The sequence below is a fragment of the Doryrhamphus excisus genome, chromosome 14 (assembly GCF_030265055.1).
Source record: "Doryrhamphus excisus isolate RoL2022-K1 chromosome 14, RoL_Dexc_1.0, whole genome shotgun sequence".
Lineage (NCBI taxonomy): Eukaryota > Metazoa > Chordata > Actinopteri > Syngnathiformes > Syngnathidae > Doryrhamphus > Doryrhamphus excisus.
This window is the reverse complement of record NC_080479.1, coordinates 446014-470998: the sequence shown is the minus strand read 5'-3', so window position 1 is coordinate 470998 and position 24985 is coordinate 446014. Positions and strand designations below refer to the sequence as shown.

General features: G+C 46.3%; 4 protein-coding genes and 1 long non-coding RNA gene across 20 annotated transcripts in view; 3 read left to right on the top strand and 2 right to left on the bottom strand.

Annotated features, from left to right (window-relative positions):
- Positions 1 to 6745, top strand: LOC131102366 (synaptotagmin-like protein 2). Of its 7 annotated transcripts, XM_058047977.1 has the most exons (14): positions 226 to 706; positions 810 to 944; positions 1038 to 1173; positions 1623 to 1774; positions 1865 to 1985; positions 3624 to 3675; positions 3910 to 4014; positions 4081 to 4244; positions 4345 to 4447; positions 4677 to 4853; positions 5613 to 5691; positions 5765 to 5864; positions 5947 to 6152; positions 6227 to 6743. In XM_058047977.1, the coding sequence occupies exons 3-14, from the start codon at positions 1040 to 1042 to the stop codon at positions 6370 to 6372; spliced, it is 1539 nt and encodes a 512-aa protein (XP_057903960.1). In that variant the 5' UTR covers positions 226 to 706; positions 810 to 944; positions 1038 to 1039; the 3' UTR covers positions 6373 to 6743. The 7 variants fall into 7 exon arrangements, with proteins under 7 accessions (XP_057903962.1, XP_057903963.1, XP_057903957.1 ...); XM_058047979.1 differs by lacking the exons at positions 226 to 706; positions 810 to 944 and adding an exon at positions 1 to 165 and having other exon boundaries at positions 4677 to 4838; positions 6227 to 6745; XM_058047980.1 differs by lacking the exons at positions 226 to 706; positions 810 to 944 and adding an exon at positions 2 to 165 and having other exon boundaries at positions 4677 to 4838; positions 5768 to 5864; positions 6227 to 6740.
- A 190-nt stretch (positions 6746 to 6935) lies between these two features.
- Positions 6936 to 11714, top strand: LOC131102371 (calaxin-like). 2 transcript variants are annotated; one of them, XM_058047983.1, is made up of 7 exons: positions 6936 to 7587; positions 7705 to 7788; positions 7862 to 8020; positions 10559 to 10663; positions 10744 to 10892; positions 10970 to 11074; positions 11162 to 11714. In XM_058047983.1, exons 2-7 carry the CDS (start codon positions 7731 to 7733, stop codon positions 11213 to 11215), a joined length of 630 nt encoding a protein of 209 aa, XP_057903966.1. In that variant the 5' UTR covers positions 6936 to 7587; positions 7705 to 7730; the 3' UTR covers positions 11216 to 11714. The 2 variants fall into 2 exon arrangements, with proteins under 2 accessions (XP_057903966.1, XP_057903967.1); XM_058047984.1 differs by having other exon boundaries at positions 7644 to 7788.
- Positions 11715 to 12303: 589 nt separating this feature from the next.
- LOC131102363 (peroxisomal ATPase PEX1-like) lies at positions 12304 to 24690 on the top strand. 4 transcript variants are annotated; one of them, XM_058047966.1, is made up of 25 exons: positions 12304 to 12507; positions 12685 to 12834; positions 12901 to 12984; positions 13063 to 13177; positions 13255 to 13868; positions 13935 to 14054; positions 16675 to 16795; positions 16876 to 16988; positions 17052 to 17137; positions 17200 to 17332; positions 18997 to 19093; positions 19197 to 19367; positions 19443 to 19597; positions 20993 to 21119; positions 21177 to 21343; positions 21411 to 21545; positions 21613 to 21677; positions 22072 to 22214; positions 22277 to 22380; positions 22444 to 22623; positions 22956 to 23171; positions 23280 to 23456; positions 23526 to 23656; positions 23743 to 23853; positions 24490 to 24690. In XM_058047966.1, exons 1-24 carry the CDS (start codon positions 12400 to 12402, stop codon positions 23819 to 23821), a joined length of 3591 nt encoding a protein of 1196 aa, XP_057903949.1. In that variant the 5' UTR covers positions 12304 to 12399; the 3' UTR covers positions 23822 to 23853; positions 24490 to 24690. The 4 variants fall into 4 exon arrangements, with proteins under 4 accessions (XP_057903949.1, XP_057903948.1, XP_057903947.1 ...); XM_058047965.1 differs by having other exon boundaries at positions 20942 to 21119; XM_058047967.1 differs by having other exon boundaries at positions 12309 to 12388; positions 20942 to 21119.
- On the bottom strand, positions 19124 to 20700 carry LOC131102372 (uncharacterized). The gene is made up of 3 exons (XR_009119427.1): positions 19731 to 20700; positions 19540 to 19619; positions 19124 to 19351 (listed from the first exon to the last, which is right to left on the bottom strand). It is a non-coding gene; the product is annotated as an uncharacterized LOC131102372 (long non-coding RNA).
- The window catches only part of LOC131102365 (engulfment and cell motility protein 1), a 92629-nt gene continuing 91642 nt past the window's right edge, over positions 23999 to 24985 (bottom strand). For all 6 annotated transcript variants that reach the window (XM_058047968.1, XM_058047970.1, XM_058047969.1 and 3 more), the window contains one exon: positions 23999 to 24963. In XM_058047968.1, the coding sequence (XP_057903951.1) occupies positions 24763 to 24963 (201 nt within the window). In that variant the 3' untranslated portion in view covers positions 23999 to 24762. The remainder of the gene's footprint in view (positions 24964 to 24985) is intronic.

Below are 24985 nucleotides of genomic sequence, written 5' to 3'. Positions count from 1 at the left end.
CAGTTACTAGCACACAAAGCCACGCCCCCTCCCACACTGGCAGCCAGCAGAGGGCGTGGTCAGTCGGTGTACACAGCACCACTTTACACGCACACACAAACACCCAAGGCAACTTTGCACACCACTTCCCACGCATGTAGCCCACGGAGACTGCCGATTAAGAAGGTAAAGTAAGCTACTTTTGTGTTGTGTTTGTTGTGTTCGCTTGAACGCGCGACTGTCGCTTTAAAAGAAACATGGCGACAGGTGTCCCGTCTCACGCGCTCTCTGCTTATCACGATCAATAAGAAAGTAAAACAAGCTCGTTCGGGGAATTAAAGACGAGCAAAGTCGACGTCGGTATCCGCCGCTAGTGTACTTTTGCGTGGCATCAACAGGTGTCGGGTCTAGCCAGCCCGGTTGATGGTGGCTCACTTCCTGTTGGACGACTCAACGGCTGGCCACTGCGCATGCGCCAATTAACTCGAAGCTTACACGCCTGCCTCGGGCAACCTCCCCCCTTCACACACACGTTAGCTTCGGTGTGTTTTTTTAACAGGAAGTATAATAACTCACCTGACAGCATGTGACTTTTAAAAGTATTTCACACGAAGTCACCATGATGAGAGAAGTTGCTGAGTCACCTTCGGCTCAATTCGAGAGTCCCTGCCACTCACGAGGTCTCAGACATTCACGGATTTGTGGCAAAACGACGGTGGCTTTGAAGGTTTGGCCTTTTTTTTTTATTTCCGCGTGTGTTAGAAGTGTTTTTGGAGTTTTAAAAAATCTACATTTCTGAAAAACTTTTCATAAAAATGCTAAAAATGGAGGACCAAAGTGGTGGTGTTGCCAGTATGGATCCAAAATGGAGTCACATGACTGCACCACAGCGCCATCTTCTGGCTTGGCGTGCGTATTACGTGTGTTTTCACGCCTCGTTGTTGACATAAAAAGAGTATAAAAAGGTTGTTGTCGTTCCACTCACTCTTAATCAGTTGCAAATGTTGCCTTCAGGTGCTGTGGGACTAAGCTAAAGGATATTTTTTTTCCTGGCACAGGGATGGAGGCCGATGTGGAGGTGCAGGCACAGGGCTCCCTGGACCTGAGCCACCTGACTGAGGAGGAGCAGTCCAGCATCCTGCAGGTCTTGCTGCGAGACATGGACCTGCGGCGCCGCGACGAGGGACGCATAAGGTCAGAGGTGGCTGGCGGTCATTCGGGTAGACTCGGCAATTAGGTACAGCGGCGCGCTCTATTTGATAGTGAGCAGCGCTGATGGACTGAGCGTGATTATCGTGGGTTTGACGTCATGACAGGTGTACCTAATGTTGTGGCTGGTGAATGTATGTAAAACGTCATGCGTAGATGGCAATTAAATGCTGCTTGCTGGAATGTGTATTACGTGTAACAGGAAACACCTGTGTATCTTCTCGTCTTTCTTTGAACGGATCATTTCCTTCCGCCACACTTGTTCACCCTCTCTAATAAACGCATCATAATGTGGAACTGGAACTAGAACTAGAACTAGAACTGGAAGTGGTTCAGAGCGGTCAAGGTGTACTGTAGTATCCTTTCGATGACGTCCTCCACGGGCGTCCTCGTCGTGTTTGCTAACCATGCCTTGTGTCAACATCACCTCACAGGATGCTGCAGCAGACCAGGACCGACCCCACGCTCCTGCGCACCCTATCGGGGGCGTGGTTCAGCGAGGCGTCCAGCAGGCGCCACCGCAGCCGCATGTCCGGCTCGGACCTCGTCCACGCCACCATACGCCGCAAGACGTCAAAATGCAGCGGTCGGTCTTGGCGACGATGACGTAGTAACAGAACCAAGAGGTCATGCCTGACCATGTTGACCATGTTGCTTTTTGTCACCACGGTAACAGATGTGCCGATTACCAACCTGTTCAACGGGAGAAGGGAGGAGCAGGAGGAGGAGCAGCCGTCAAAAAGCCCCTCCCTCGAAGGGAAGAGTCGACTGAAGGAGTCGACGGAGGAGAGCGCAGAGTCAGTTAAGAACTCAAAAAACATCCTTTTATTTTTAGTTCTATCATGAAAAACACTATTAAATGTTTGATTTAACAAAATGACACTAATTATGATATATTAATTATATTAACATTTTAAAATGAAACCTATGTATTGCTACTAACGTGTATTTGTATCATTAACTAAATGAATATTATCCTTGCAAGCGCTATTAAAATTACTTGTAAAAATGAGGGCTGTCGCCTTAACAGCAGTTAAATTTTTAGTGTAATTAACACATGCACACGAGAGCAAGCACGCCTGGGGTCAGAGGTCGTACACACAGCTAAGAGACCTGAGCTCGATTCCACCCGCGGGGCATCTCTGTGTGGAGTTTGTATGAGTATGAGTATGTTCTCCGGGTACTCCGGTGTTTTCCTCCCACATTCCAAAAACATGCATGCTATGTACCTTTAAGCATGCTGGAAATGACATTTCCCTTAAATGACGTGATGTCTGTGAACACAACACCACTTATTGCTCATCATAACACCATTGAAAGTGGGATTCAAATGTTGTACTACTATTAAAGAGGCTAGTGTTGGACAAATAGACTTGTATTGTAGTATTGTATTATGTCAGTTCATTTGGAGCGCTCCATACTAATATATATCATTTATCTTTTTTTTCATTACAGTAAAAATAGGCATATTTCAGAAATAGTTGCTAACGATGATTAATCATGATTAGTTAAAAAGCTGTGATTAATCTCATAAAAATGTTTAATCTCGTGACAGCCCTAGTAATTTTTTTAAATATATTGCTAAAATATGTATACTATAATAAGAAGTAAATATGTTAATATAATAGATGAAAGTTATTAAATTACAATTATTAAAAAGATCATACATATCACATTTGTACATTTGTCCAGTCCAGGGTGTACCCCGCCTCTCGCCCGAAGACAGCTGGGATAGGCTCCAGCACCCCCCGCGACCCTCGTGAGGAAAAAGCGGTAGAAAATGAATGAATGAATGAATATTGCTAAAATATGTATACTATAATAAGAAGTTCATTCATTTTCTACCGCTTTTCCTCACGAGGGTCGCGGGGGATGCCGGCCAATCACAGGGCACATATAGACAAACAACCATTCACACTCACATTCATACCTATGGACAATTTGGAGTGGCTAATTAACCTAGCATGTTTTTGGAATGTGGGAGGAAACCGGAGTACCCGGAGAAAACCCACGCATGCACGGGGAGAACATGCAAACTCCACACAGACATGGCCGAGGGTGGAATTGAACCCTGGTCTCCTAGCTGTGAGGTCTGTGCGCTAACCCCTAGACCACCGTGCCGCCTATAATAAGAAGTAAATATGTTAATATAATAGATGAAAGTTATTAAATTACAATTATTAAACAGATCGTACATATACATTTGTACATTTGTCCAGTCTAGGGTGTACCCCACCTCTTGCCCAAAGTCAGCTGGGATAGGCTCCAGCATACCCGTGACCCTAGCAAGGATACACAGTATAGAAAATGGATGAATGATTAATATGGCAATAATGTGGCGATTAGCGCACTACTTTAAACAATTCAAATTCACTTAAAAAGATTTAAAAAAAAAAGAATTATAGTTGAATAATTTGGTGTGTGTGTGATTTCAGGAGTCAAGCCAGTTTTGAATCTGCGGCCATCAGGAAAAGTCCGACAACCAAGGTCTGTCTTTGCTTAAAAGTCATTCATTATTAATATTCATAATCCTATAAATCAGGTGTGTGTCCTGACTACAATAACATGTCGACCGTGTGGGTGGAAGATGAGCATTAGTGTGTCTCGAGTGACGTGTACGGTAATCCATGTGAAAGGCGAGAACGGAGCTCGTCTACAGCCACGGCCGCGGCGAGCTGCTGTTCTTGTAAGCACCCCCGCGTGTCCCGTGTGTCCTTTTAGGACGCGTACCAGCGGTACAAGAGGGAGTCTGTGTCGCTGTGCAGCATCCTCAGCGACTCGGAGCCGTCGTCTTTGAAAAGCAACAACTTTCACTCCAGCGCCGCGGTACACACACACACACACACTTGTGATGACTCAGCGGGCGCTGACGCAGGACTATGCGTGTCGTAGCTGGGCAGCGGCATGAGTCTCTTCAGCTCGGGGGTCTTCGGGGCGGTGGAGGTCAAAGGCCGTATGCAGTTCTCGCTGGCGTTCGACGGCCACAAGGAGGAGCTGCGTGTCAAGGTGCACCGCTGCGAGGACATCTCGTGCGTGGGCAACAACCGCTCTGACCCGTGAGTGGATGCCGGGGGGGGGGGGGGGGGGGGCGCCGCTGAGACATCACGCCATCACGCCCTCCATGACTGTGTGTGTGTGTGTGTGTGTGCTTGGCAGATACGTCAAGTCCTACCTGCTGCCCGACATGTCCAGTCGCGGCAAGAGGAAGACGGCGGTGAAGAGGAAGACGCAGAATCCCGTCTTCGAGCAAATTCTCAAAGTGAGACAGCGGTTCTGGCCAAACTTTATTTAGTTTACGGTCAGTAAAATGTGTTTTTTGTTGGGTTTCGCCTGCGGAAGGGAAGCCAATCACACCCTGGCCACGGGTGGCCACGCCCACGCCCAGTAAACATCCTGTGCATACATCATAAAACGCATCTGATACTATAAACGCCGGCCCGTGTCGTCGTCGCCATGACAACCTTTGATCCTGACATGTTCTTCATCAGTACAAGTTGCGAGCCAACGAGATGAAAAGCCGCACCTTGAACCTGTCGGTGTGGCACGCCGAGCCCCTGGGGAGGAACGTGTTCCTGGGCCAGGTGGAGGTGGCGCTGGGCCTCTGGGACTGGACCTGCACGCAGCCCCTCTGGCAGGACCTGCAGCCGCGGGTGGGCGGGAGTCAAGTTAGTAGCCACTTCGTTAGGTACACCCACACCGTCCAATACTGCGTCGTCGTGGTTTTGCTGAAGCACAGTGCTCCTGTCATATATAGAAGATCTTTGACAAGCAGTAGGCGAGCACTACTGCCTACTATTTGTTTTGCAGTTGGTCCTTAAAAACAAAAACAGCAAAGCACTCCTTTCAATAAATCTTTGGCTAGCATCTGTGCATCTAATCTGTGCAAAACATGCTCGTCAAAGATCTATTGAAAGGAGTGCTTTGCTGTTTTTGTTTTTAAGGACCAAGTGCAAAACAAATGCCAGTCAAAGATCCACTATATGGCAGTAGTGCTCTCTCCTACTGCTTGTCAAAGATCTTCTATTAATGACAGGAGCACTGTGCTTCAGCAAAAGCTGCTCCTGTCATTTCGAGGATCTTTGAAGCAGCATAAACATTGTTTTCATGTATGACTTTAAATTACAATTTTAATTGAAATGTGCAGTGATTGATTACATTTGAAATGATTGATTTCAATAATTGAATAGTCAATTCAATAAATGAACGTTGCTTTAACGATGAGCCATTTAGTGAGGTGTATGCCCCACAACTACCGTGATATCCTGCCATCATTTAAAGCCACTTTGAGTCCAGGCCTTTGCAGCCTCGCTTGAAGGCGGGCAGGGGAGGCGGCGTCTCGTCTTCGGTGCCGAGATGCGGACACGCTGTGAATTTCAACGAAGGTTTTTTTACGTAACCGTCTGTCCCGTGTCTCCTTGTGCCAGTTTTACGTGCCGCCGGAGAGCATCAGCAGCCGCGGGAGCCTCCTCTTCTCCATCAAGTTCATCCCAGAAGGCTTCGAGGGTAGGAAGCAAGTGGAATTCTACTTGAAGACCACAAGGCTGACATCTTTTTGCGTTCCTTTGTGTGTGTTGAGAAGGTGGCCTGCCGCTCACGGGAGAGCTCCACATCTGGCTGCAGGAGGCCCAAGGCCTGCTGTCCAAAAAAGGAGGCGCTATTGACTCGTTTGTGAGAAGGTTTGTGTTTGCGTGTCGTCACCTCATATCAGGAAGCGGCACGCTTACACGTTCCACTTTAACCCCCCCCTCCACCTCTTAGTTACATCCTGCCAGACGCCGGCTGTCAGAGCGGCCAGAAGACGCAGGTGGTGAAACGCGCCGTCAGCCCCACGTACAACCACACCATGGTCTACGACGGCTTCCAGACCAGCGACCTGGAGGAGGCTTGTGCCGAGCTGACCGTGTGGCAGCGCGAGGGCTTCAAATTGCACATGATAGGCGGGGTCCGCCTCAGCTGCGGAACAGGTCAGATGCCGTCAACGGCCGCACTGCGTGGAAAAAAAAAAAAACAAGCATGCTTAAGCCATCCTCGCGTGCAGGTCAGAGCTACGGCGACGCCGTCGGCTGGATGGACTCCACGGAGGAGGAGGTGTCCGTGTGGTCCTCCATGATCAAAAACCCAAACCACTGGGTCGAAACCACACTGCCCATCAGAACCAACCTCACGCAACGCTCCTCCAATTGACCGGGACTGAAAAACTTGTTACATTAGCTCACTTTTTTCTAACAATTCCCCTCCAAATAGACTTTGTGGACGAATGGATCACCTTTCTGTTAGAAAACCTGCTAGTTTTTATCTCGCGCGACGGCTGTGACCTTGTTTTCCTTCTTATGTAATTAAATAACAAACCTGTTTTCTAGGTTGGCTGCTCGGTGGAAATATTATACTAAACAGACACATTTAGTCAGATGAGCTGGGAATGCAGAAGAGCGGTCATGCCCGATACAAATGCAATGGTGACAATGCATACGCTACCGGTCAAAAGTTTAGAGACACTTGGTGCTCTCTTTCTCTCTCGCCTGTTCAGAGACCCATTCAACAGGATACTAAAGTGTCTCCAAACTTTTGACTAGCACTGTATGCCACTGTTATCTTTGGCAAATATAATAATACATGAATTTAACTAAAAGTTCCCTTTTTAGATACTAAACACCATGCAGTACTAAAATCTAAAACAAGGGGAAAAAAACATTACTGTAGCATTCACGCTAGGCCACTAGATGGCGGTGTGGTTACTTCTAATACAACTAATAGTACTATTAATTTGACTGTGACCTGATACAGCGTAAATATGGAGCCGGTAAAAGGTTTTTATCTACATAGTTGTGAATATCTAAATGACACAATGTAACAATATAATATGTGACCGGAAGGAAAGAAAACCTGTCGTGTCTCGGCCCTCCATAGCATTAGTTTGACGCCATTGCTGTAGACAGTAACGCCCATGCGCAGAAGTGAGCTCTCGGGGTCACTTCCGGCAACAAGGTGTCTACGGCGGGAACACGGACGGATAGACAACTTCAAAAGTCGGTCGTTAGACAAAGCTCATTGGCAGAGCGCATCAGACGTGTGTGGTGACGTCATCAAAGCCCTGTTGGCACAGCACGTGCGAGACGACGACGACGACCACGAGACGCGACCGCACTTCCTGTTTACTGTTTACTCCCTACGACATAATAGCTGGCCCGTGAAAGCGTGCTAGCATTAGCACATTTACTGTATTCATTAAGTATTAATTGTAATAAAATAAAAACAACTGACTGAGGAGAGACTAACAGGCTTGTTGGGAGCTTCCCCTCCCCACCGTTGTTGCCACGGTAACAAGGCTGTTAGCTGTTAGATGATGATCGGGATATGGATGATGGATGTAAAGGCTAAACGATGAAGTGCCACACTCAGGTAGATGAATATTCCGCATAACGTGTTTTTCTTTAGTGCTCACACTTGTTTGCTAGGTGCTTGCTAAGGCAACTCCACATCAACCTCGCTTGCCCTCTGCCTGTCTGGCCCATCCAGGTCGTCCCCTGTAGAGACGGCCAAACATGTCCAAGAGGTTGATCCAAAACCTCACCAAGGCCATCTATAAACATGTGCACCATTGTGAGTACCTTACGCCGTGTGGTGAGCCACGCGGTGGCCATGTGGTCGTGCTAACCCCTCCTGTCGTGTCAAGTCAATCAAACAGAGGTCGAGTGCCTCATTCGGGAGTTTTACAATTTGCTGGGACAGCCGACGAGCTCCGGGAAAAGCGACAACAACTTGGAAGAACGAAAGTTCAAGGCCATTCTGAAGAACGAATTTGGACTCACCAACGACATCCTCATGGAACGAGGTAACACCAACTTGACACACGCGCACTTGACATACAGCAGGTCTTCGGTCTGCGTGCAGGTTCCGGTGCTGTGACGTAAGTCAGAACTTCATTCATTCATTTTCTACCGCTTTTTCCTCACGAGGGTCGCGGGCGTGCTGGAGCCTATCCCAGCTGTCTTTGGGGCGAGAGGCGGGGTACACCCTAGACTGGTGGCCAGCCAATCACAGGGCACATATAGACAAACAACCATTCACACTCACATTCATACCTATGGACAATTTGGAGTGGCTAATTAACCTAGCATGTTTTTGGAATGTGGGAGGAAACCGGAGTACCCGGAGAAAACCCACGCATGCACGGGGAGAACATGCAAACTCCACACAGAGATGGCCGAGGGTGGAATTGAACCCTGGTCTCCTAGCTGTGAGGTCTGCGCGCTAACCACGAGACCGCCGTGCCGCCCCTAAGTCAGAACTTGTTTGAAAAAAAAAAAAAAAGCTACATTACGCAAGTGCTCAGAACACGTTAGAATGGGACTGTGTGTGGAACTCTGCTTGTTAACACGTCTCACACGCACCTGGTCTCCAAAGAATAAGAAGATGTAGCACGAAAGATTGGTCTTAGGGCTTATATTTAACAATCACATGCAATGAGATGCGATTGCTGCCTCAAGATCTTGCAAGATTAAAAACTGGAGAAGATTTCCGGTTAAGAAAAAAACATCTTGTGGACACAAAGCCTGGGCTGGCTTAGCTTAGCTTAGCTTAGCTTAGCTTTTATAAAGCACTTCTCAAGGCACCAAAAAGCGAACCCATTATTCATTCACTGCTCAGTCACACACTGGCGGTGGTTATGTACATCCGGGGGCACAGCTGCCCTGGAGTGGTTTAATGGAAACATGGCCGCCGGTTTGCGCCTACGGCCTCTCTGACCACCATCAAACATTTATTCCCAGTCAAACCCACGGGTAAACACGCAGGAAGAGGGTTCACTCTGTATTGATTTTAGCGCCTTGGTGGTTGCGTTTGTTCCATAGAACAGCGGCACGAACGGCGTGAGCCCTTTTGTCAGTCATACAGTCTTTGTCTCGCTGGGTGGAGGCGGGGCTGCTAGCATAAGTTAAAAAAGTTAAAATCTCGTTTCCTCTCATTCTCGTAGACCCAATCTCGTGTTTCGCCTCGTCCCGTGACACCGCCCCCCCCCCCCACGGGATTGATGAAAGGTATAGAAGTCATTTGTCTTCTTTTTAGTGGATCTTTTAAGATTTGTCAGCGTTAGAGAACATTATGTACATGTACAGTCGTCCCTCGACACATTGCGGTTTGAATTTTGCGGTCTCGCCATATTGTGTTTTTTTTTTTAACACTTATTAGTAAATAATTTGTCAAAAAATACTGAAAGACAAGTCCTATGTATTCATGTGGTCACTCGGCATCAGTAATGCTAGTGATGAGACATTACCTTCCATTAAGCTCCACATGGAGACATAACACAGTGAAAAAAGCTCTCCTCCCATTCTGTGTGGAAGTGGTATGTTTTTTTTTTGGGTGGTTGGCTTAAGTTTAGAGTAAATAAAGCGGAGGCTAGCCAGCGTCTTGTGACATGGCAGCTGTCGCTTGAGTTGTCTTATTGTCTTATGTTTACTATATTGAGTAATAGGCTTGTAGGGGTGTTATTTCATATATATAATAAATGTAAAAAAAACATATTCAGAATGTCATAAACTAAATATGACAATGTCATTTATTAATATTGAATCCTACTTCATGGAAATGAACTTATCGCGATCGAGTCTGGAAGCAATTAACTGGGGTAACCGAGGGACGACTGTATAAGCCATTAAGAAGCTGCATTCAAATTGTGAATGTAGTATTCTACATTGGCCACTAGGTGTCAGTAATTTCCTAGTGAGACAAACACGGACCAGCTGGGACACATTTATTGCAACACACCAGCACTATGTTGGCTAATGGGAGTGTAAAAGTGACTTTAGGGGTGTTATTTCATGTCTACAGGGCTCTAATAATGTTAAAATCCATATTTAGGTAACATGTTTTTTTTTGCCCTAATTATGAAAATATATAACATTTATGAATAAGGGATCCTACGGTCAGCGCTGGAACCAATTAACCGCCATCGATGACGGATCAATGTATAGCTTTTTAACTTTTGCGTGCGGTGTGTTCAAGGACCGCTGAATAAAGTGCAAAATGCTATCGCTTGATGGAAAAAACATCAACGAAGCAAAGACATAAACATGTCAAAATAATGTGGGCATGTGCCGCTCTCCTCTCACAGCGAGCAACGGGTGCCGCTGTGGGCCTCACGCCTTCTCAAAAGCACCCACAGGCGGCCATGTTGCTTGTAGTTCTAAACATTTTTTGCCCTTTTTATGTGTTTTTACTCACTTTTCCATTATGCAAATGGACACAAATGGACTGCTTTCCACACGTTATTTCCGAAAAACAATATTTCAGTGTAAAAAGCCATTTTCTCCCACAAAAATGATATTTTGCCCCATTATTGCGGTGATAACCTGCCCGCTGTGTTTTCCAGTCTTCAGGAAGTTTGACAAAGACAACGACGGCTTTGTCAGCGTCAAAGAGTGGGTGGAGGGCCTGTGCGTGTTCCTTCGTGGCTCCTTGGATGAGAAAATGAAATGTGAGTTAGCTAAAAGCTAAATCTTGCAGCCATCACCCCTCCCGCTGACGCCGCTTTTTTTGTTGCGCCGTGTGTGGCAGACTGCTTTCAGGTGTACGACCTGAGCGGCGACGAGCACATCTCCAGGGAGGAGATGCTGCTGATGACGAGGAACTGCCTGCGCCTCCACGGGGAGGAGGACCCGTTCGATGGGATCAAAGACCTGGTGGAGATCACACTCAAGAGGATGGTGAGATGTGGTGGGCGGGGATACGACATGGATCGATGAACCATCGATGATGCTATAAATGACGTTTCCTTCGACAGGACCACGACAACGACGAGAAGCTGTCCTTTGACGACTACGAAAAGTCAGTCAAAGAGTTGAACATCGTGCTGGAGGCTTTTGGGACCTGCCTGCCCAGCGCCACGGTAACGTCACGCTCATTCTTGACGTTGACAACGTGATCGGCAAACTTGACATTAAAGCTCAACTTTTCTCTCTCCCGAATTTCCCAGAGGGTTGAAGCGTTTGAACAGCGTGTATTTCAGGATAAGTCAGACCGCAGATGACTTCCACCCCCTCAAATCTTTTATTATACATATCATCCACGGCTCTTTGTGTTCCACTGAAAAATGTGTAAATAAAAATATTTTTCTAACATCATGCAGAATGCTGTATTTTGAACAGAATCATTTCTGAAGTGGATCAATTAACATTTATGGCGGTTAATCAGTTTAGAGCCCTCAGGCAGGGAATACCACCCCATGCTAAGGGAGCTGAGTGTGGGGCGGACAGGAAATGAGATCAGAGTTGAGCTTTAGCTTGGCGTGGCTTACGGCCCGCAGTGGACCTATCCAGTGATGTAACGTGTGGAGGTTCTACACAGTATGGACTCAAAGGGGTTCCTCATCAAGTGACCCGTTATGTCGCCATGGTTACACAAAATGGTCCAAACTATACACAACCCACAATAGAACAATAAATGTGAAGAATAATAGAATGGCTTTGCTTTGTATGCCTGTAATAAAATATCTAAAAATCAAAAAATTTTGTAAAAAATCTAAATTCACAGTGAAAATCATTTCAATTTGTTAATGTTGTGTTTGATTGTAAAAAGATATAAATTTCCCCTTGTCTATTGAGATGGGTCGTTGTTTTTGTATTTGAAAATATATTATTGAATGATATATATTTTCGTAGCTGCTCATTGAATCGTTGAATAAATCGATTTCAATCCTAAACATTTGATATCAAGTATATTTTACATTAATCATTTATTTTACACAATACACATAATTTAGTAAGAAATTAATTTAAGACATGTTCTCCATGTGCATTCACACAATGAGGAATCCTGCTTTGTAGGAGCAGCCAAACAACTGTTTACTTTTGACGCCATGTTTCTTGTAACTACTTCCTTGCTGTTTACACTTCAAAATAAAGGCCAGTCCTATCGGGACAACGGTGCATTCATTGAAGCATAAGCATTTATCTTTTTATTTTGAAAATGTTTACTTTTGCCGCCATGTTTCTTGAAACTACTTTCTTGCTGTTTACACTTCAAAATAAAGGCCAGCTCTGTCTGGACAACGGCGCATTCATTGAAGCCTAAAACATTTATGTTCTTATTTTGAAAAACTAACGACTTGCACATCCGTGTAGCAAAATCGCTACCAGAGCGCATCGATTGATTACGAGTATTTTGGACATGTAGCGGAAACATCAACGTGTACAAATCCAACGTGAGTGAGATATGTTTAGCAGTCACGGTATTCAACCCGTTACGGTTGTGCTCAGCAACACGAAAAACTGCTTCCTTCATCTTTCATCGAAGTTAATTTCCCACCTGTCACTGAACGAGGTAAGATGGCTAGGGCTAGCCGTCGTGGCTACACGGCTGACAGTAGTTGAAGTTAGCATAACATTTCCCCTGCTTTAAGCGTTATATATGTTATAACGCAGTTGACTGTTTTAATGTTTGAGAGTGTTTAAGGTTCCACTTTAGCGTAAAAGTAACACGATGCTACTGTTTTCATAGAATCAAGCCTTGGAGTTGTCCCGCAGTCATGGACCTTCAGTGTTCCTCAGCTGGACTCTCAACCGAAGCTCGTCCTCCAGCTTTGATAGCCACCGTGTGGAGATGTGCAGGCATCTGGGTGAGAAGCTGGGCCTGCGGGATGGAGAGGAAGTAAGTCTTTTGGATGCCCTGTCAGATAGTCTCCAGACTCAACAGGCAGTGTTTTGTGTCCTTCAGGGCTTCTTGAGACCTTGTCAGCAGGTCTCGTCTGTGCATCGTGTCTTCGTGGAGCCTCTGTCGTCTGATGACTGGGAGATCTTGGTATGTCATACATTGACATACTGAAGTCATGGCTATGATGATTGATGATGATTCTTTTTCTGTGTCCGACTCCTGCAGGAGCTCCACAGCGGCATGCTGGAGCAGCAGCTTTTGGATCAGATTAGAGTCGTATTCCAAGATGCTGTTTTTCCCGTGTGGGTGGACAACCACACGGTCATCTTCATCCAGATAGGTGTGATGTTTGTAACCACCATTCTTGAAGATTGAACCTTCAAACGTGGGTGCTAATTCATTACTGACGTTCTACAGCGCTGTTGTCGCCGTCTGTGCCTTATGGTCGCCTGGAGCCCTTCACAGAGCTCATCGTGTCCCCAAAGAACCACGCCGGCCGCCCCGAGGGTCCCTCTCAGCCTCCAAACTGCCTGTCAGACCCCCCGCCCCAAACCATGTCCTCTTCTGTGCCTCAAGGTCTGCAGTGGGGTGGCATCGCTGACATTAAAAGTCTGTTTGGCTTCATGACAACGGGCACATGTGACCCAATCAAGGAGATCCCTTCTGTCCCGGATGTCCCCGCCCTTCTCGAGGACTCCCTCTACAGAGTATGCGGCGCGGCTCCTCTGTCCCCCAGCGCCATGAGTCACATGGCGCCAGGCGTGCTTCACGTCTTTCCTTGGAGATCAGATTCAGGCATCGGCGGAGGTCCGCCTGCTGTGACGTACGGTCTGCTCTCCACAGTCCCGTCCCCCAAAGAGGCCAAGGACCGAGCCAAGCTGGCCGCGGAGAAGAAGGACGGAGCAGACAGAGACAAGGATGTGACATCAGAGGAAGTGACGGCGGTTCGTTTGATCTGCCATGACGTTGATGAGCTGGCAGAGGCGCAAAGGAGGCCCAGCGAGGGAACGCTCCACTGCGGCAGAGTCTGGGTGAGACGTCCGCGCTTTTCCCATGAAAGTCATCATCATGCTTAGTTTCCTGTTTGTCTGCGCCAGATTCCACCGCCGATGACCACAAGGATGAACATCTCGCCGCACTCCACTGTAAGAATCAAACCCGTGAGATCGACAGTGAAGGTAGCGTCCGCCATTCGCCTCCAGCCTGTAAATCCACTGGTGAGTTCCAAGACTCGGATGTGTCTCAGTGAACAACTGTTGGTCACTACAAGGTGGGATGGTTATTTTGGCAAAAATTGCACTGAAATGCCATCGATATTTCTGATTTGGAATCAGTGTCACTTTGAATACTCTTTGCTAGTTCCGTCTCACCGCACTCACTAGCAGCGCTCTGTGTGTACACCCCTAGCGCCAACAAACAATTTATTGCGGCACCAAAATCATCAAGTTGTTTTTTTTTTTTTATTGTAGGGCTGGGCCAGGGGTGGGCAAACTTTTTGACTCGCGGGCCGCATTGATATAACAAAATTTCCTGGGGGGGGGGGGCAGACTATATATTTTACACGTAACAGTCCACCTGGTATTATTGTATCTGTAAAATTGTCATGCAATCTGCTATTATTATTTATTATTTTATATTTATATTTAAATATTTTAAAAATAATAAAATATTACAATAATTAAAATAAAATTAAATAATATAAATAAATAATAAATAATAATAAAAAAAATAAATAATTATAATAATTATTATATTATTATTATGTAAAATATGCAAATATAACAATATTATTATATATAATTAATATAATAATTAGCATTAATATAATAAATATAATAATCATAATAGTTATAATAATAATAATATAAAAATTATTATTTACATTTTTATTATTATTATGTGCTATTATGTGTCCCTTTTTTCAGGAGCACTTTGTAAACAACAGACCATGTCAAACAACGAAATTGATACAACCATCAAAAGGTTGGCTCAGGCCATGATGCCAGCTTGTATGTTGAGTTTAAATGAAATACTTTTGAAAGATTGGGCGGGCCGTATTCAAACACTTGGCGGGCCGGATGTGGCCCCCGGACCGTAGTTTGCCCACCCCTGGGCTGGGCGATATGGGCCAAAACTCATATCCTGATATATTTAGGCTGAATATCGACGTTGCAAATAAGGCAGCCGCACACTAAAAGATGTCACCTTAAGAGCATTTTTTTAACCTTATTTTTTTAACATTTTTTTTAAAACAAAACATCAACATTAATTCAATCCAATTTCAGTCCTCAAATATTTATTTTTAATTTATTTATTTTAAACAAAACGTCAACATTAATTCAAACAAACTCAAAACAAAAAGGGGGACCTTTTTAGAGCAGTTTTAAGCCATAAAACGCCCCCAGGACATTTATGAGGCGCTTGGATCTTGTAAAAAGAGGAAGTGGAAGAGCATGGAGGAGTGTAACGTATTGCATGGACACACACACATAGTTTAGTTCCAAATGTGAAAAGTATAAATAGTTCATGGTGTTATATTGGTATATAAATTGTTATTTGATGTGAAACAAGGCTTTTTTGTGTTCTTTGTGTCGTGGTATAGTTCATGAAATATTTCAGGCTATTACAAAAGCCAAAAAAAACAGCAAAATCTTTTCACAAAAAGTTGTTTTTCTCCCTTTTTTAGTCAGGAGCTTATATTTTACTGAAACCTGCCTGTGTTCCACTGTCTGTTACTAAAGAACAGGCAAAGACAAGAGTCAAATAGACATAGAGACATAGACTTTCTTTATTGTCATTGCACAAATGAAATTGTGAAATTACCAACGAAATGACGTTGCGTGGCTCCCGTGTAATAATGAATAACAAATAATAAATAATAATGTGGAGAATAAATACATGACATCAAATACGAACAATGTACAGCGTAAACAGTAATTTGTACAAATAATTTAAATAATTTAGAATAAATAACAATAAATAATTATAAAATTAATTAATTAATAATTAATAAAATAGGCGGCATGGTGGTCTAGGGGTTAGCGCGCAGACCTCACAGCTAGGAGACCAGGGTTCAATCCCACCCTCGGGCATCTCTGTGTGGAGTTTGCATGTTCTCCCCGTGCATGCGTGGGTTTTCTCCGGGTACTCCGGTTTCCTCCCACATTCCAAAAACATGCTAGGTTAATTAGCTTTGACTCCAAATTGTCCATAGGTATGAATGTGAGTGTGAATGGTTGTTTGTCTATATGTGCTCTGTGATTGGCTGGCGACCAGTCTAGGGTGTACCCCGCCTTACGCCCAAAGACAGCTGGGGTAGGCTCCAGCACCCCCCGCGACCCTTGTGAGGAAAAGCGGTAGAAAATGAATGAATGAATGAATTTAATAAAATAAAGAAAATAAACAATAAATAAATCTTTCTTTTGGTAGGTTCCATTTGCATATTGCCATAGAACACAATATTCTGTGTGCCTTGAAAAATCAGTCCAAATCGTCCAAAATGGCCGCTACTGATGGGGTCTTTTAAAAAATGACTGACTGAAGTTCATTCTAACTGACTGTATGGATTATACAGCATTGTTATGGTGTTTGTCCACTCTACTGCCCTCTGGTGGCACAGTGGCGCATGACAGGACAACGAATTCATGCAGTTCTATTTTCAGGAATTTTCATCACCACTTTTGCTCATATTTTTCTTCCTTCATTTGTCAATGCATGTGCATGACTCAACATGTGCTTTATTAAGATTCGTGTTCCTCAAACGTCTACGCTATTGAGTTCCATTCGACGTATCCGTCATATTCTTTCCTTTTGTTATTTTTGATAATGTCTCCACAGGCGGAGGAGGAAGAGGAGGAGATCCAGGCAGCCTTCCTCAGCTGGCTGCACACTCAGTGTCACCAACCCTTGGCATGTTTGACGCCGCGCACCGGCTCCGTCCTCCTACACGCCGCCGACGGTGAGTCACGGCTACATAATCTCAGGAATACGCCACGCGGACAAAAAGCCTGGATGCGCTTTCTCGTCTCTTTCTTCCAGCCAAGTTAGAGTTTACTGTGACGGTCCTGAAACCAGACCCGGAACCAGAGACTGACCTGCCGGACCAGCTCTTTCTGCTCACGCCTTCCGTCTTGCAGAAGACACATATACATGTTAGTTGAATTGGATCTGCTGTTGAGATGCTTTGACGCTCACGTGTTGTTCTCCATGTTCAGGTAGTCAGAGAGCCTGCCGTCACATCGTCTGCCAACACGGAACCCGACACAGCAAAGCAAGAACTTCCCTCATTAGCTTCACTAGGGTGAGTCTCCAGTCTCCATAGAAGAGTTTATCACCGTAACAACGCTTTTGGTTCTTCTTCAGCGGTGTCGACGAGGCGAGCAGGAGAAGCTTTGAGTTCATCTCCCACAGTCTGCTAGCTTCGCCGTTGTCCCGAGAGCTGGGAGTGACGGGACGGGGCCTCAGAGGAGGAGCGCTGCTCATCACCGGCGCCAAGGTGAGACATCGGTAACCGGTTCTTGGTTGTGGCAACGTTTCCATTCCAAGAGCTCTTTCCATGGTTTGCATCAAAAATTAGCCTAAGAATTCCGATAGCGATCATCCAGTGAGTGAGATGGTGGGATACCCATCACATGGATTAAGGCTGCATTTTCAATGTACTCACGATGAGCGGAATTGGGCCCCGGTTAGACAATATTTCAAAATAAAAGAATAAATGGAGTGTCCAACCTTCATCACTATTACAGCTGCAAACCATCCATCCATCCATTTTCTATGCCGCTTCTCCTCATTAGGGTATGCTGGAGCCTATCCCAGCTGTCTTGGGGCGAGAGGCTTGTACACCCTGGACTGGTGGCCAGCCAATCACAGGGCACATATAGACAAACAACCATTCACACTCACATTCATACCTATGGACAATTTGGCTAAATAACCTAGCATCTTTTTGGAATGGGGGAGGATGTGGCAACACTACGTGCCACGGCAGACATGTTGGATTTGTTTGGAGGAGTTGCTGTCGAAGAGATCTCGGCAGACATTCTAACATCTTGTAGAACAGGGGTCCCAAACATGCGGCCCGCGGGCCAAATGTGGCCCGCAGGACACTAGTTTGAGGCCCCCGCCTTGATATGAAAGTCTAATGTTAGTGCGGCCCCGCGCAAGTTTGATATGGATACTGTATGGTATCATGTACCCAGAAAAAATTATTACGTTTGATTCATGTTCATGTTAAAGGTTAAATAACTGTTAATAGTTATCCTCCCTATCCGTGTGGAAGTGGTAAGTTTTTGGCTATTTAAGTTGAAAGGAAATAACTTGAAGGCCACCGTTTAGGTAGCTAGCTCTCTAGTTTGCGAGTTAGCATGTGTCTCAAGACCCTGCAGTTGCGCAATATGTTGTAAATAAGAAGAGTATAAATGTGACTATAGTCGTGTTTTGTCATGTCTACAGGGCTCTAATAACGCTTATATGCTTATATGTGGTTTCTTAAGTTTTTATTATTTGCCGTTTTATTATTATTATTATATTTATTTATTACTGATTGATTGATTTTCTTTATTCTTGATTTGTTTATTTATTTTTCATCTTATTTTGTGCAGAAAAATAAAAATTAAGATATTTGAGAACAGTGGAATGTTTTATCAGAGCTTTTATTGTAGAAAATCGAAACCAAAGCAAAGTTTATTCATTTTTCTGTTTTTAATAAATGCGTTTTTTTTTTGTTTTTTTTAAAACCTGATGCGGCCCAGCCTCGCCCAGACCCTAGCTCCAGTGGCCCCCAAGTAAATTGAGTTTGAGACCCCTGTTGTAGAACGTCCGATTTACAGAAAGGCTCAGTGAGCTTACCAAACACATTTAGTGATCCAATAATCAGTTCTAAAGGTATTCAAATCAATAAAACAACAAGGGTGCCCACATTTATGCACCTGGCTACTTTTCTTTACATAATGATTGCAGACTTTCTGTAAATCCTATAAAGTTCATTTCCCTTCTCATCTATCACTGTTTTACCTATATTTACCTGGAATGGCCGATCCCAACAAGCAGTCACTTAGAAAGGAACGTCAGGAACATTACCAGGGGTGCCCAAACCTTTTCACCCCACTGTATGTTTGTGAGTGTATGTCACCTCATCAAGGTGTGCGTTGTCTCCCCCAGGGCAGTGGAAAGAGCGTGCTCTCTAGGGCCCTCTGCAGGAGAGCAGCAGATGAGCTGGACGCGCACGTGGAGGTGTTGGAGTGCAAGAAGTTGCAAGGTGGCGAGACGACACGACACGACACGACACGACACGACACGCTTGTGCTGCATGGCGGGTTTAATGCGACAAGACAACGCGTGTGTGTTTTCTCCTCTCTCAGGAAAAAGGGCGGAGACGGTGCGACAGACGCTGCAGGACGTTTTCACGCAGGCGCAGTGGAAGCAGCCCTCCGCGGTCCTACTGGATGACTTGGACCACGTGACCCGGGCGCCCACCTCGCCGGAGCACGAGCACGGGCCCGAGGCGCAGCTTCACCTGCATGTGGCACAAAGTACACAACACACACACATTCATACGTAATCTTAAATATCGTGTAAGATGGCGGAGCCAGTCTTGGTGTTTTCAGGCTTGGTGGACATCGTGGACCAGCTGGTGGACAGCAACAGTCTCATCTGTTTGATCGTCACCAGCGTGACTCAGCAGTCCTTACACAACACACTCACCTGTGTGCGAGGCGCACACTTCTTCCAGGGATTCACACACGTGCAACCGCCTGACCAGGTTGGTTCGAGTTTCTTTCCTTCTGTCCAAATCACCAGACAAGACGATACACGGGATTTGAACCTTCTTTGTAAGACAAGTACCATGAAAAGTATAACAAAAATATGGCAGTGTTTAATGTATATCCTGGTACCTTGCATTGCCCCACGCTGTGTGTATGCTAGCGGGCCCCGCCTCCACCCACCCAGACAAACAGACTGGCTGTGTTGGAAACTGCATACTTACCTACTACTCATACTAACTGTTTTTGAGTATGCAGTATGCCATTTTGGGGTATCCGAGTATGTATCATCAGCTTACTACTCATACCCAAATTACCCAGGATGCAACATGACGTGACCGTGAAAAAAAAATGTTGGCTGACCACAGAGCAGCAGGATCAAACAGCAGGAAATATGACAGGATATATTACGAGTTGGTTGGCTTCTTGTTTTCAAAGTAAAAGCGGTGATTTATCACTATGGGTTTTTTTGTATGAGAAAAAATAACCGAAAGTGCTTTGCTCACTTAGGCTAGCTTAAATTTTGCCGAATTCGTCGTAACGAAATTGTAAACGGTTGGTATTTGGACAAGTATGAGAAAAGTAAAAATAACCGAAAGTGCGTTGCTCACTTCAGCTAGCTTAAATTTCGCCGAATTCGTCGTCACGAAATTGTAAACAGTTGGTATTTGGACAAGTGTGAGAAAAGTAAAAATAACCGAAAGTGCGTTGCTCACTTCGGCTAGCTTAAATTTCGCCGAATTCGTCGTAACGAAATTGTAAACAGTTGGTATTTGGACAAGTGTGAGAAAAGTAAAAATAACCGAGAGTGCTTTGCTCACTTCGGCTAGCTTAATTTTTTGCCGAATTCGTCGTAACGAAATTGTAAACAGTTGGTATTTGGACAAATAAATGGCACACTCGGGATCTAAACGGCCGCTTTCTCGCCTGATTTTAAAAAATCTCAATAAAGTGATGTATTTAAAGAGTTTAGAGCTAAAGTGAAATTAGCTTCAGCCTGTCGATTTCGGCTCGGGTAGCAGCGCAATGCATTGTGGGTTATGTAGTACGCAGTAGTGTAAACGCAGTATGGAGTGTGAATAGTATGCGGTTTCCGACACAGGCACTGTCTAGCTGAAAAAAAAGTTTCATTTTTTGTGTGATGGATGTTTTTATTATCATCCCGGGCTTGTTGCCCTCAAGGCAGGTTTCCTCAACCAGAAACCTTATCGTATTTTAACCTTGAGACGGTCTGACACCCCTACTATCTACACAATCACACACACACAAATACACCCCTCACCTGGACACACGTAAGAAGACCACGGGTTCAATGCCGCACCTCCACGCGTGTGTGTGTGCAGGCTCAGAGAGCAGACATCTTGCGTTGTCTGATCCAAACAAAGTGTCCCCAGAGCTCTGCCGCCTTCGACCTGGAGGCCGTTGCCAAGCAGACGGAGGGTTACGTGCCCCAGGATCTGGTGGTGCTGCTGGAGAGAGCCATCCATGCCAACGCTGCTCGAGGGGGACGCCATCACCACGGTAACCAACATCATAAATGTTGTCATGAAGCAGTAGTTGACTCGGGTGTTTTTCCAGGTGTGTGTGTATCTCAGCAGGACTTTGAGCAGGCTCTTACGGGGTTCACCCCTCCTTCCCTTTGGGGGGTGGACCTCCATACGCCGAGTGGAGGCGGGCTGGAGGGGGTGGGGGGGCTGACGGAGGTGCGACAGCAGCTCATGGACACCATTCTGCTCCCTGCCAAGGTTGAGTACATGCACATCCTCGGAGGAGGTCATAGTCGCTCACTCGTTGATTTTTTTTTTGCTGCAGTATCCCATCCTTTTTGCCAACCTTCCCATCCGCCATCGCTCGGGAATCCTGCTCTACGGCGCTCCGGGCACGGGGAAGACCCTGCTGGCCCGAGCCGTGGCCAAAGACAGCGGCATGAACTTCATCGCCATTAAGGTGAGCTTGGCTGTGGGTCTGCAGAGCCTCAGACCGGAATGAAGCAATACGTCTTGGTCTCCGTCAGGGACCAGAACTTCTGAGCAAGTACATCGGAGCAAGTGAGCAAGGGGTCCGAGATGTCTTCCAGAGGTGAGATTGGAGTGAAGTTGATCCCCGCCTCTTTGCGGTTTGACATAGTTTTTTAAAATTGTAAATCTTAACTGCTTTGATGGCGCCGAGTGCTAATAGCTATGGGTCCCCAAGAGGGCGCTGTCTCACAAATTAACCACAGAGCGGAGTCTGGAATCAGCACCCGTCAATCAGCAAAAAGTAGGATTTGTCCAACTTGATCATTATGCCGCTGCAATAAATTGGCATGTTGCACGGTGGACTAGTGGTTAGCGTGCAGTCTATGTCGCGTATCCACACTAGGGTTGTAGAGCAATGACACTAAATGATATCCAAGTTGGATTCCCCAATTGGGGGATACATTGTGGTGGTCTCCCTGCGTGCCCACATCGTTTGTGTTTATGTTGTCACGCAGGGCTCAGGCCGCCAAACCTTGCGTCCTCTTCTTTGACGAGTTTGACTCTCTGGCGCCCAGGAGGGGTCACGACAGCACGGGCGTGACGGACCGCGTCGTCAATCAGCTGCTGACCCAACTGGACGGCGCCGAGGGATTAAAAGGTGTTCCATGTGTACCTTTTGTATGTCGGGTCACATGGGTGCTCATGCTTTTATTTTTCAAGGCGTTTATGTCCTCGCTGCCACCAGTCGACCGGACCTCATCGACCCGGCCCTGCTGCGCCCTGGACGCCTGGACAAGTCGCTGTACTGCCCCCCGCCCCAACAGGTATGATCAGTTTCATAGCAGGACCGTCAATGTTGTCGTCTTGATGGTGCTGTCGACCCCCAGGAGGACCGGCTGGCCATCCTGAAGGTTCTGAGCGCTGGAGTCCCCATGGCTGCCGACGTGGACCTGGAGGCGCTGGCTGCCCGCACGGAAGGCTTCACCGGAGCCGACCTGAAGGCGCTGCTGTACAACGGCCAGCTGGAGGCGCTAAACAGCAGCCTGGATGCGGACGCCGCAACGCACGTAAGACAACGTAACAGCCCACACACCTTGACAATGATTTTTTTAAAAATGTGACTACTATGCTAATACATTGTATGAATGGACATATCGATGTGTTACCTACATCAGAAATGTCACTTTGTAGATTTCATATGATCTCCATCAGCTGACATGAAGCCCCCCCCCTCCTGATTCGCTCTTTTGCATGTTAATTATTATCATTATGTAATAAGTACAAGAGTGACTTTGGATGCTAATCGTTATGTAATGATTATACTGGACAAACATTGCCTTGGTGGAGGTAATGCTGTCAGATCCGGTCTAACACATTCCTCCTCTGGTGTCCATCTCAGGACGGGCTGCCGTGCGACCTGAGCCTGTCCTCCATGCTGTTCCCCAACCACAGCAGCAGCTCCGAGGAGCCGGCGGACGAGGGGGACGCCGGAAGAGAGAGTCCAGAACCTTCCAAGCAGCACCAACATCATGGCAGCGGTCTGTGGAGGCTCTACTTTGGAAGCTCCTTTGACTCGGAGTGTGGGAATCCACCACCGGCGGCGGCGGCAGACGGGGTGAGTAGGACGACTTCTGCATGTGTGGACATGACACACCTGCAGGATGCTAAGCTAAAAAACTAAACGTTTGAGTGGTAATGCTAAATCAGTTTCCTTCTCTGGCAGCGCCTTGCTCAACCCGCCTCCCTGACCTATGACCGCCCTGCACACGCTCTCGCTCCCACGCTGCCCCCCCTCGTCATGTCCTCCCTCCGTGGCGGCTTGGAGGAGCTGAGCGACGAGCGTCTGCAGCGCCTCCAAGAGGACGTCCGTCACATCAAGATCAACCACCGCCGATCCGAGGTAAGCCCGTGTAGTCATCCATGACTCTTTCCACTCCACGTGACGCATTCACTGACACGACGTGCGCAGGGGGTGCGAGCACGGGACCGGTCGGTCTCCGGACGGACGAGCTTCCTGCTGTGTCACGCTCACCTGCACGCCGCCCTGGACGTCACCAGGCCATCTCTGAGCACAGACGACTGGGGCAGATACACAAGGCTGTGAGTGGCGCCGCACACACACACACACACACACACGCCAACAACAACACACTAAAGTCCATGTGTGTGGAACTAAATGTTTCCAGGTATGAGGCCTTCAGAGGTTCGGGAGTGGGAATTGCGGCACAAACATTCCGACCTGGACAGCGTGTGACGTTAGCCTGACGACACGCCTGCGGTGATGGAACATAATTACAGTATAATTCACATTTCTCACTCTAACCTCCGTGCAATTCATTTAGATGATATTTTAAATCAAAGATAAAAGTATTTTTATTCTATAAATGGCGTACCTTCATGTTTGCTGTCATGTTGCCGAAAGAAGAGAAGACTCGCGTCGTGTTTAGTCTTTCAACCTTTAATGTAAACAGCAGTTTTTGTGGGGCTTTGGAGAACAAAAAAGACAAAACATGTTTTAAATAGGAAGGCAAAGGGGGGGACGGGGGCAGCGTGTAAATACTGTATATAGATATATAAAAAAAATGATACTAGAAATAACCGTGATCTGTTTTTAAATTACTAAAATACATCAACTTTCAAATTGGAAAGCTTCCCTTTGCGTGAGAAGAACACGTCATTGTAACAGCTCCACAATCCGAAAGGAATCGCCACATGATAGAAAGGAAATATTGCTCAGGAATGTCGAGTACAGCAGTTAAAAAGAGGGAAGGAAGGAAGGCGGGACGACAAAAAAGTGGTAACAGTCGTCAGCGGACAGGAAAAAAAGCACGTGTCGGGGAGTTTACGTTGAAAAAAGTACTTCAGCCGTGTGACGGGTAACATTTAGCTGCCACAAATACTGTGAAAATCTGTGTTTGTGTGTCATGTGACAGGAAATAGCAATAGCAGTGAGGACCGAACAAAGATGGCCGCCCCCATCCCCTCCCTCCACTGAAAGCCCTGAGGACAAATCATAAGAAAGCGAACGAGGAAGAAGGAATCGCGTGCTGGTTAGTCGTCGCCATGGTAACCAGCTCTTGTATTGTTTGGTGGCATCACAGTTCATCAAACCATCTTGGACAGTTTCGCTCCAGTTGTGGGGGTGTGGGGGGTGGTGGTGGGGGGGTCCAGTGAGAACAGCACAAGTGATTTGGAGGGGGCGGGGCCTAGTTACAATCGTAAACAAAGTCATAGTTACTAGGCTCTTTGGGAATGGGGGGCGGGGCCTCCGGGATCTGGATGTTCTCCAGGTCCAAGAGGCGGAGCTTCATCTCCATGGAGAGCAGTGTGTCCATGTCGGATTTGGTGTCGTTGCTGGTCATCTCCTTGCCCAGCAGGGCGTTCAGACCGTCCGTCCACACGCAGTACTACGCACATAAAACTCGATTA